We start from the raw sequence: 12550 nt of genomic DNA on the forward strand, positions 1-12550 counted from the left end.
CATGTTAGGATAGTATTGCTACTAACCTTGTCATCTTATAATCTAGTTTACTTCATTTGTAGAATCATGCATAGATAGGATGCATTTCATGTTAAAATCAATCTAAAGCACCCCTCGTTCTTGCATTCGTCATCCCTAAGTCACTTTGCTCAGTGATCTGAGAGCAAAGGCATTGGATTGAGGGACCTTGTGAGATAGAGAACCATGGAACCTACCTTGGGAAGTTGAGTCATTCCTCATGACTCCATAACTTGCACCAAGAAGTCCTGTGGGTGTGTGAACAAGCTCTTTGAGACCGCATTTTCACATTTTGAGTTTCATAGGCCCGCTTTTCCCGCACACACTTCTAGTATCAATTATGTGAATTTATTTCCTCAACATTTTGAATTTCATGATTGATGGTCATCAAGAAGAAGAGAGCAAGACACAAGAAAATAATAGAATAATTGTAAGTTGATTGGGCTAGATAAAAAGGAGAGGGTGATAGGGTATAAGAACCAAGGCTACACGATAGACGATGGGTAAAGTGTCTAGGTTAATAACAAACTTTTGAAAGAGGAAAAATCTAATGAATAAGAATAATATAAAAAATCACAATAGTCTACAAATTACCTTAGAATCATAATATTTCATCTATGTTGTAGAAGGTTGAGTTTGCACTCACAACAATATAATACACACATGAAAATGACCTAGTAGTTCACACCCCTGCTTTCTATTTTGCTCAATTCATCTTTGCTTCCTTTACCTTTTATGATATATTAAGATGGATGATATTTAGAAATGCCTTAGAAGGGTTGTCCTTACATCGAGGCATGCCAAAGTTTGAAGACAATGTGCAAGGGCCCTAGAGTAAGGAAACAACTATCCAACCAGCAGGATGCACCATGGCATTGATGGTCAGATGCTACACATTAATTTTGACTTCTCATTGACAAGGATGTTTACAACCCGCTCATTGTACTATCACCTCAAACAAATTTAACAACAATCCTCATCGATGAGAAGTCAAAACTTCAGTTATGTAACATCCAACCATCAATGCCATGATGCATTCTAATGGCTAGATAGCCATTTCCCTAGAGTGAAGTACAAAAATTCTTCACCCTTAATAATGCACCAGGACCAAATATTTTACTATTTAATGCTCCTTTAATGCTCTAGAACAAGAGAGGACATTTTTATTGTAATTTTTTTTAAACAAACACATGAATGTCTTTAAATACTATCACATAGCATCAAACTTGGCAAAACATGTGCTTAGTCGACTTAGGGTAGGAAAAGTGAATAGGGCTAGCTAGCCAAACTTTGGAAAAGGACAAGGTCAAGTCCATGACTACGAGGTTGACCCCAAAATTACAAAAATGATCGTAGATGGACAAATAGTTAAGATTTGGATGTACAAAAACTACATTTAAATAATTGTACGATTAGAATAAAACAAATAGATCAAAATATATGAAAATAAATTAGAAACTATTTATATAATAATATATAAATAAAAGTGAGAAAAATAAGCCCACCTTTGGACTTTTCCCTTCCCCACAACCAATTTAAAAAGATGATGATGATTGTGATGTTGGGGATAAAAGGGAGGGATTGTTTGGTTGGAAGGTGGACCATGAGCGCGTGCAACTTCTAAACTATATAAAAATAAAATAAAATCCAAGAACAGGTTACACGTGTCAGAAGAGTTACTTAGTAAGAACATTCGAATTAGTATAATCATAATCATTAGCGTCGGTCATAATTCAAGAGATCCTTGATATAATTTTTTAATGCAATCCAAGCGATTTCAAATATATTAAATTCGTGGGATCCATTCTTGGAAAAAATACAGAAAATTCACAGAGCCGACGGTAAGTATTTCAAGAACCCTAGAAAAAATACAAACAGTGACAATATAAAATGACGATGATAATGATAATAATTAATAGAAAAGGAACACAATCTGGTTAGGATATTTTTATTTACAAAGTCTTTAAATTCACATAGAATGACACGTGTCAAAGAGCTCAAGATTGTGGTTTGAGCACGAGCATAAAATGTTAATGCCAATCTTTCTCTAATTGGAAATAAACGAAATTCCACATCAGAATCGTTGGCTTACTGGGAATCAGATTGTTTTTCTCTTTTGAAATTCTGTTTCAGCTGTGAAAAACGATTGAAAGAAAGATTCAAGGAAGAAAGCGATAGATTTTACTGCATTACAATACAGAAAACTATCAATGGCAGGAGTTGCAGTGGCACCTCAACCGTCATTTCCAGCGGCAGTTTCTTTGTATGTGGGAGACCTTGCTGCAGATATAACGGAGAAGGAGCTTGCTGAATTCTTTGGAAAGATAGGCCTTCTGACATCGGTTCGAGTCTGCCGGGACACCATTACACAGCGCTCTCTGGGCTATGGCTATGTCAATTTCATTGAACCCGCCGACGGTGACCCACATTTTATCTCTCTGCAGTTTTCTTGATAGTTTTTTTGTATTTTTAAGCAGTGGGTGTGCACCCAATTCGTTCAGGGAAAGAATTTGTTGATATGGCATTTGTTTTGTTACTGTGATTTTGCATGTATTTAGCTACACGAGCCTTGGGGACTCTGAACTACACACCGCTCAAGGGTAATCCCATTCGAGTCATGTGGTCTCACCGGGACCCTCTAACCAGAAAGAGTGGCATTGGGAACATTTTTATCAAGGTAAAATTGGGTTATTATTGGTTGGGTTCTCTCTAGGGTTTAATGTTTAGGTTTTGTTTATGTTCTTGATTTCAGTTTGCTGTAAATCTTGATTTGGGGATTGGGTTGTTTTTAATTTAGGAATTGGGGTTTCTGTGCATTTGGGAATTGTATTTCCTTTGAATATGCCAATTAGTCATTTTGTCCCAGTGACTGATGTGGGATTATTGGTGTGTATGTAGAACCTGCATGAATCTATTAGCCATGTCAATCTCCATGAAATCTTCAGCAATTTCGGGAATATCTTGTCATGTAAGGTGGTTATGGAGGATGGAAAAAGCAAGGGCTATGGATTTGTGCATTTTGAATCGGAAGAAGCTGCAGCTGCAGCAATTGAGAATGTTAATGGAACTGAAATACAGGGAAAGCAAGTGTAAGTATGTGGGTTCTGTAAATTTGAATCTGAACGTTTGGAATGGATTTAATGTTCATTGAAATTTGTTGGGTGCAGTTTGATGTCTAGGTTTCTTCCCCTTCTTGATTTATCTTTGTAAAGCAGCAACATGATTTGCCAGTTCTTTGGCACGGTCTCAGTTGTGGAATTCTCCAGATACAATCTCTATATTTTTTTATTTTGGAGCATTCACATATCATTTAATTCATTTGCTTCTTATAAAAATTGACCTGCTAATTTTCTTCCTCTCATTCTATCTTTCTTGAGAAGTAGCATGAAGGGTTTTGCAATACACAAACACAAAACTCTCAATTAGAGGTTAAAGAGTTTATGACAGAAACCTCTAGTTTATTGAGTTGTAGTACTTTTTCCTCATTTAACTGGATCCAATGTCATGATAGATATTATCCTTGTTTTTTTGTTCCCGCCTAATCTTTCTTGAAACATGCTATAGGAAAGTTTTAGGACATGTAAGTGCAAGCTCTATGCTGCAGCAGTTCAAACGGAAGTTCTTTTTCTTTAATTTGTTTGTATTTGAATTTCATTTTATGAATTGAATTGTTTCTGATTCACACATTTAATTGAGCATTAGAGACTAAACCACTAATTGTATGACTTGTATTCTTGTCTTTTTTATATAAATGTTGACTAGCGAGATGGCATCTTGTTTGCAATGATACATTCTTTTGTATATGGACATATGCCAGTCTCTCCTAGGATATCAAGAATTAGAGTTTGAATCTTTGGTTGGGTGGTTACCTTAACCAAATATGAGATTTTAAATTCGTTGGGTGGATCTATATTATTATACAAATTCTTTGTGTGTTTAAATGCATGTGCACTTCTATCACATGCTTAAGAAAATCAAATTAATGACAGACTTTACTATCTGCGCTGGTCTTCCTTTTTTTGTGTCTCCAGATATGTTGGAAAGTTCATAAAGAGGCAAGAAAGGTCTGGATCATTTGCTGATCAAAAGTTTACCAATTTGTATATCAAGAATCTGGAAAAAGATGTGACAGTGGAACTTTTGTCTGAGAAGTTCTCAACTTTTGGCAAAATTACAAATGTAGTTGTCATGAAAGATGAAAATGGCAACTCAAAAGGTTTTGGTTTTGTTAACTTTGAAAATCCAGATGATGCAAAAAATGCAGTGGAAAGTATGAATGGTTTACAATTGGGTAAGTCTTTGGTAATATTTTCTTAATGTTGGATTTCTTTGAGACTGTTCATTTTATTTTATTCCAAAAAACAGTTGACCATAACGAATTCTGATTCCTCACATTCATTCTGTGGTCAGCCTCTAAGACAATATATGTAGGAAGGGCTCAAAAGAAGTCAGAGCGTGTGCAAATGCTAAGGCGGCAATTCGAAGAGAAACGTCAAGAACGCATATTAAAATATCAGGTAAATTAATGTAGTTTTCAGTTAGAAGTTTGTCTTAGATGTGCTCAGTGCTTCTGATTGGATTTGTCCTCCTATACTCGTTCATTTTTACTTTTTATTTTTGTATCTACAATTTTACAATTTTTCCTGCCATTATATTTTTGTGTGCCACATGTACAGGGGTCAAATATATATGTTAAAAACATTGATGATAAAGTCGATGATGAGGAACTGCTTAAATTATTTGGTCAATATGGCACGATCACTTCTTCAAAGATAATGCTGGATGATAAAGGACAGAGTAGAGGCTTTGGATTTGTTTGCTTCTCAACTCCAGAAGAAGCAAACAAAGCTATTGCAGAACTATCTGGTAAGTAGTTCATTTGTTTGCATGTATTACTATATGATAGCTAAGGTGTCAGAGCTGAGTAGATTTCATTTTTTGGTGTAATTGCAGGGTACATGATGCATAGCAAACCACTTTATGTAGCTATTGCCCAGCGGAAGGAAGTTCGGCGTGTACAGTTGCAAGCACAATGGCAAGCTCGCATTGCGCAGCCAATACCTGGCCTTTCTGGTCCTGGGGGAGCTGTTGTTCCTCCTGGATATGCAACTATGTACTATGCACCTCCTGGAGTTGTCTCACAAGTCCCTCAACATCAAGGCATCATGTATCCACCTATGGGAGTACGAGCAGGATGGAGGCCAAGGCCTGGATTTCCACCCATGACAATTGCAGTGGTAGGCATACATAATTCTTTTGATATAATCCAATAATTTGTGTCTTTTTTATCTCAGGATGAATAGTTTGATATTTTTGTTGAACTTGTGATGATTTGATTATCTTTTGTCAGTAGTGATTTGTTGGTTTGACAAATACTGTATTTTTTCCTTTTCTTTCTAGATTCCAAACAATCCTAGGCAGCAGAGGCCACCCAGGCCACGTGTCAGTGGTCCTGTGCTTCCTCAGCCAGGCCAACCCATGACCTATATTCCTCCTTTGCAACAAAAGGCTCTGTCCCTATCTTCATACCAAGATACAGCTGGAAATCAACAGGTACTTTAAAATGATCCTTCTATCTGCATTTGTGTTCCATTTTCTGCTAAATTATTTAGCATCAATTCTAGTAAGCTTACTGCCTCAGAGGTTTCACACAGAGAGCAGAGACATTAAAAAAAATATTTGCTGGCCATTTATTCTCTTGTAAAATCATTCATAGCAATTAATACCATGAAAGCATCCTGGCAAAGCTGTTTGATTTTAATGTCTTTATTTCAATTTTAGTCCTTAAACTTGCAATCCGATTGTAATGCATGGCATGCCAGTCTTCTTAATGTGTCATATTCTTGAATTTGGTAGACATTATTCTTGATGTCCTTTAACTATTCCAAGATATATATGTCACCAACTCTTTGTTCACTCGTGCTCTCATCTATGCCCCCAAAATTTGCTGATATAAACTTGTGTCTATTCTGAGTGTTGTTCTGCAGTTTTGACCCTGTCCCTCTTCTCTTTCTCACATGGCTTCATTTCTGTCATTGTTTCTTTTGAAACTCGCCTGTACACAAAGCTTGGGATCTTGTCTTCTTACTGCAAAATATAATTGAGAACATGCAGATTTCAATGTTTGGCATCATAGGATACACTAAGAATGTTGGTCTACCATGAGTTAGCCACTTAGCACATGCCTTACGGTTTTGGCATAACTTACAATTATTTTCCTGGTTTGATTACAAATCATTAAAAGGGTGACGAGTCATTCGTTTCTTTGCAATTCAATTTATTACTAAAATATTTATAGTCCTTAAGTAATCATATTACTTAATTCAACTGGTCTTGTGATATTCTGTCCAGGTGAGTATACGAACACTCAAAATTATTGTTACTCTTAGATTTCTTTATGACTAGTGTGATCACCCATATACCATAATTAGCCCTTTGAATCTAATTTTCCCCTCTAATTAGGGCAATGGTTTTACAAAGAAACCCTTAATTTGCTAGCATGTTAGCTGGCCCGTTGAGGTTTATAAGACAATGGGTGTCTTTTTCTTTAATTAAAATGATTAAACCATGAAACTGTGAAAGTGTTATCCTCTTGAAGGACTGTTATTTTTGCAGCCAAATTGTCTTTCAATGATTGACATTGGGGACGTGCACCCAGGCCTAAACAGTCATCCTCCAGTTTGGGGACGTTTTGGGAATGTGGGGATGGGAACAGAATGTCCTCTCTGTCACAAAACAAATAAATTTGGGGACGCTTCCCCATATTTGCAACATTTTGTTGACTACCTGGTGTCCCCAACATAAGCTGCCTGTGTCCAAGTGAAAAAAATAAAAATAAAGCTTTAATAAAATGAAAAACCTAATTTCTTAAGTATTATATGCCTATTTTGAGTTAGCGGATGATGGAGTAATGATTGAAATTTGTGAGAATTGGTGCTAGAAGAGTAAACTCTTAAGGGTGATGTGAATTCTATATTCTATATATTTTTATTTACCTTTTTCTTAGGGCTTAAGATTACAGAGTCAGTTTATGGCAGAGGCTCATGATTCAATCTAGATACAATTTTTGTATAGCCATGGGATGGATATGGAATATATACCAAGTAGCAGAGATTGTGTATCTCTTCTTAATAATGGGGCATCCCCATTGAGAAAAGGTAACAATGTAAAAAGTAATGACTTGTTCTGAGATATGAATTGTATTGAGAATGTAATACTAATATTATAGAATGTCACTTATTTTAGCATTACAGTTTTCACTCACTTAAACATTATTTTTCTATATTATAATTATTTTAATAGCAGTCCCCTAATAGTTTTAACTCTGGGAAAACTTCTGTTACTCCCAAAACCCTGCCTCAAAGGAACACTAACCATAGCTCTTTCTTGAAGGTATGTTCATTAGCAGGATTCGGGTCATCCCTTGCACTATTACTAGAATCTATCCTAAGTACTGTAGCAGAAAAACTAAGTACTCTGTCATCCACATTCCAAGATGCATCTAGTTCCAGAAAATCATGGGTTCTATCTAGAGTCTATTGAAGTTAACTTCGATCATTTTTGGAGATGGGATCCATTAATTTCGTTTTGTTAAGCGTACAATATCTAGCTGCTTACCACTGACTAGTGTCTGATAAATGCCTTTTAACTTTTGGGCCCAATATATGTTTTTAGTGTACTATCTTTCAAGTGTAAATTGAGAGGCCCTGCATTTTCTAAATTAATATATAGGTTTAGCATATTACTATGTTTAGATATTTTATTGGACTACACCTTTCTATCATATCAATGTCTTTTGACATATTGTAGATGACTGCATGTACTATAAAGAAAGATTGAATGACTTCTTAATGATTCGATATGGATCATGTTAGCACCTTGCGTAGAGGATTGCATCTTGTTACTCGCAGTTCTCTTTAATTTAACATATAATATGGCTTATGATAGCTTTTTATTTGTTATCATTCTTCATAAAATATGGGACTCTTAATTTCACAAAATAATCAATTTGCATCAGTTCATCCTTCATTGAATTTCCATTTAGCCTTCAATGTGTAATGTGGTGCAGCAGCGTCAATGGCAGTCTGTAAAATACATGCCTAATGTCCGACCACGTGAAATGAACAATTCGACACAGATGTCAGCTCCAACAACAGGTTTTATAACTCAAACAATGATGAATGGATCTACATCTTTTGTTGGAGCAAGCCCTGCACCAATTGCTAATCAAGGAGTAGAGAGTTTGAGCAGTGTGCTAGCTGCTGCACCACCAGATATACAAAAGCAGATGCTTGGAGAGCATTTGTTTCCTCTGGTTCAACAGCATCAGGTGATGATTTGACATCATATATCCCTAGAGCTTTGATTTTGTTAGTACTGTATACTTCAGTGGCTCATTTCTAAAATTATGTTGTGTAAAGATTATTTAGCATTTTGAAGAAAATTGTATCATTATACAATCATCCAGTTAACATCTTTGCTTTTACAGTTTGAACTGGCAGGAAAAATTACTGGCATGCTGTTGGACATGGACAATACTGAGTTGCTGCTTCTGTTGGAGTCCCCAGATTCATTGCTTGCAAAGGTGAATGAAGCTGTCCGTGTTCTCAACATGTCCAAGACCAAAATGTCAGTTCAGGATGCCAACGCAGGAAATTTCATGGCTAGTGAGATTGCAGTCAACTGATACATTTTGGCCTTAAAGTAATCTGTGATAATTTTTGCTAGGACATTTATACGGCGTTCTGCATATACCTAATTGTTGAGCAAGGAGAATTGATAAGTGTCTGGAATATAAATTAGTGTGTCGTTAGTAGGTTACTGAAGATTCGTCTATTTTTTTTGTAAGATTGTTCATTTGCCGAATTCATTGATTGATTTTGAGTTAATCTTATGTTAAATTCAAATGTGTTGTTTTCTTCATGTAAACATGGCATTGTAATTACTGATATCAAGCCGAATTCAAGTTTTATGTACATCAGTTTTGCAATGCAATTTTTGTGTGATTTTATTGAAATTGCAGGTGGCTTTATCATTGGTTTACAATGTTTATAACGAAGTTCTGCAGAATGGCGTTGCTTAGTTTTAGGAAATTGTGAAAAATATATAATCGCTTGGTTTATCATGCACATTCCAAAAGAATGCAATGATTTCAAGTATTCAACTTTACCAATAACTTAAGAATGTTTGTTTCATCATCCATGTGCAATTTTTTCCTAGAATTTACATAATCTTAAATTCTGCTGTCTAATCGATGATATATTTCAAAGAGCTTTGTATCTTTGTTATGAAACCTATGAAAGAAGTTCGCAATATGTGAGAAGATCAATGTATGCATTCTGTCGAGAAAGGTTTGCAGTGCCAAAACAGGGAACCAAGTCTTTGGAAAACATCATTTTGTGTAAAGCCTTTGAATGTTGTCCCCTGTCTCGTTAACTATTACACCAAGAGAGAACTGCCTACCCAACATACATTGGTAAATTTTGCACAGTGATGAAAAAGGTAGCTTACAATCTTAAATGTGGCAGAAGTTGCCACATTTCAAATAGTGGGTTCCTGTGCAAATTGCCATTGAAAGGGCAGCTTACAATCTAATGACTTTTCTTTCTTGGGATATTATACTGGATACAGCAGAAGTTGCCATTTCAAAGAGAATCATTTTAACACCTACAAACGTAGTTGCTATTTCTCATATTTTGACATGACCATAAAGCTAGTCTAATCAAGGAGGTCAATCAAAGGGAACTTGACCTCCTTGATGATTTCCTCGAGGTATTGTGTTTAATATTGTCAATTCTCAACAATTAGTGAAGTGCAAAGATCAAGATGACAAAAAAAGTTGTAATAACTAATATGTACCTTGCTAGTTTTATATTTAGAATTTACTAATAACTAATTTTGATTGTATTGTATTTTATCTATCGATCATCGTGAATTTTAGAAGTTTTAATGTAGTAGCTAGTTGGTTTCTTTTGTATTAAACATTTTATTTGTATTTCGAAAGACTATGTCCATGTTAGATTTGAAAAGAAACATGTGTGTTTGAGGTACTATTTAATATTGAATCTTAAATTTGTTCTCCTTGTGTCTACTGTTTTTAAAGTGTAACATACAGACTTAGAGTGATCTAAAATCTTTCAATCTTATATAATCAATTAGGAAACATATTGATGAGCTATGTTTATCTCTTCTACCATCCTTGGTGATATAAAACTCTTTCCAAATTGTCAATGACAACTTTATCATCGAGCAAGGTACCAATAGTAACCAACAAAAAGGTTTGAGAAGACAATTTGAGTGGATTTTGGTTTGTTGCTTGTTATAATTTTGCTGTAATTGTTGGATAAGTTGCTGATTTTTCTAAAGGTGCATAGTAAACTTTTCATGAATAATCTAGGCTTCAAACCTAGGACCTCCCATTTGTTATTGGGGTCCTCTTCCATTTAGCTATCAATCCTCTTGGTGAATGATCCATCTTTGATTAATGCGTGACTCATTTTCCAACACCTCTTTAAGACACATTATAGATGATTGAGGATCCTATCTTGGCTTGGCTTTGCTAACTTGGGCTCTAATACCATGTTTAAATGTTCTTGGACCAACTAGGAATCAAACCCAAGAACTCTCATTTGTTGTTGGGGTGCTCTACCATAGTTGGACTACTTGCGACTCGACTCGACTCGCCAAACCTCTAGGAAAAAACTCGGCAAAAACTAGGAAAAACTTGGAAAAACTCGGCAACTTAAAAACACGCTTAAATTTAATAAAAAATGCATTTTTTTGGCAAAATTTAATGAGAAGATGCATCTAATCAGTCAATAAATGATAACACAAAAGAAACAAATTGATTCTAGATATATTTAAGTGCAAAGTGTCTACAAAATCGCATCCTCATGAGGAATCCTGATGGCTAGAAGCTTGAAAGATGGCTAGAAGCTTGAAAGCAATATGGTAAATAGTTTTTGTAAAACCAAAAGTAAATACATCATTACAAATTATAATTACAACTTTCTCTTCCCAGCTCTAGCAAAAACTGAGGGAGAGGTAGAACTAGAGGGTCTAGTCTTAGAAGTCTGCAGTGGCGTGACTGTGCCTCCTCGCTCGGTATGGCTGACTCATCCTCCATCCTGGATGAAGCTATGTCTCTACCTGCTTCTGACATTGACAATGAATCCTCATCCTTCTTAATGTCATCCAATATGAAACCAAATCCACCCCCTCCTCCGTAGCCTACCTCTCCAAATCATTGATGTCATCCTCTATAAACAATGGAGGCTGCTCTTGTGATATCTAGTCAATGTAAGGATCTATATCATCCAAATCAATTGGACCAAGTAGTGCTTCCTCTACCTTCCTTATGTGCAACTAAAGATTATATTGCACAAAGACAAGGTCATTGAGGCGTTTTTGAGCTAACTTGCTCCTCTTCTTCGTGTCGATGGCCTCAAACAAGCTCCAATTGTGCTCACAACTAGATGAACTACAAGGTTTACATAAGATTTTGAGGGCAATTTTTTTGACATTTGGGGTATGTCCACCCAAACTTTTCCACGAAGCATCTACAAAATTAGGTTGAGGGTAGCACCCCTCGTCGAGGTCTGAGGGTGAGAAAGAGAGGGATAGAGAATGAAACTGACCTGAAAAAAAAATTAGATAATTTTTTGACATGTTTGGGCCTCTTTTTTTTAGTGTTGTCGAGTTTTTTATAGAAACTCGCCGAGTTTTTGTGAAAAACTCGCCAAAAGCTCGGCGAGTTTTTATGATGAGTAGAAGTCATAAAAACTCGCCTTGAAGAAAAACTTGCGAGTTTTTAACTACTCGCCGAGTTTTTGGCGAGTAGTCCAACTATGTGCTCTACCACTGGGCTACTAGCCCTCTTGGTGACTAATCCATCTTAAGTTCAAGTGTGGATCATTTTCCAATAACACCTTCACTTTGTGAGAGGTTGGATAAATTGATCATATGAAAAAAAAATGTTAATGTAATGGTTTTGAATGGTAAGCTCCAACAAAGGATAATACTTATTAAAGATGGCAACACCGCAACTTTTCATAAGCAAATAATAACTTGTATTATAGATTTAGAGATAACATTAGTACCAAATCTAAATAATTATTCTTCAATTAGAGTTGACATCCAAATATTGCAAGGAGGTCTCTATGGATAGAGTTATAAATGTCTTTAGAAACATGATAGTCCTGGAAGATGTGTTTGATATATTGAGGGTGAGAGCAACAAGATCATAAGATTTGTTGAACCTAGTAAATCATATTTTATCAATAATCAACTATTTAACACACAACAATTTCCAAGCAAGGTTTTGAGAATTAGCATAAGTTTTGGAGTACCGAAGGTGGGTGCCAAGTTGAGACTAGGTGGAATACCAAAAATGGAGTTTAGGAATCAATTGAAGATAGATGGGCTTGAGAGGGAACAAATGAAATGTATCTATTAGAAAGGTAGTGCTAATATTTGAGGATGTTGCATGGAACATGTTTGGAGAGATTAATGTAATGCTTAGGGATACCCACTT

The 12550-nt window shown here is 35.7% G+C and overlaps 1 protein-coding gene across 2 annotated transcripts; it reads left to right on the top strand.

Moving 5' to 3' along the window:
- The first annotated feature begins 1771 nt into the window (after positions 1-1771).
- Positions 1772-8993, top strand: LOC131041912 (uncharacterized). Of its 2 annotated transcripts, XM_057975161.2 has the most exons (11): positions 1772-1859; positions 2152-2436; positions 2577-2695; positions 2917-3107; positions 4050-4309; positions 4429-4535; positions 4695-4884; positions 4972-5255; positions 5419-5571; positions 8087-8347; positions 8507-8993. In XM_057975161.2, the coding sequence occupies exons 2-11, from the start codon at positions 2229-2231 to the stop codon at positions 8702-8704; spliced, it is 1971 nt and encodes a 656-aa protein (XP_057831144.1). In that variant the 5' UTR covers positions 1772-1859; positions 2152-2228; the 3' UTR covers positions 8705-8993. The 2 variants fall into 2 exon arrangements, with proteins under 2 accessions (XP_057831144.1, XP_057831145.1); XM_057975162.2 differs by lacking the exon at positions 1772-1859 and having other exon boundaries at positions 1956-2436; positions 8090-8347.
- Positions 8994-12550: the final 3557 nt, after the last annotated feature.

The sequence above is a fragment of the Cryptomeria japonica genome, chromosome 1, assembly GCF_030272615.1.
Source record: "Cryptomeria japonica chromosome 1, Sugi_1.0, whole genome shotgun sequence".
Taxonomy (NCBI): Eukaryota; Viridiplantae; Streptophyta; class Pinopsida; order Cupressales; family Cupressaceae; genus Cryptomeria; species Cryptomeria japonica.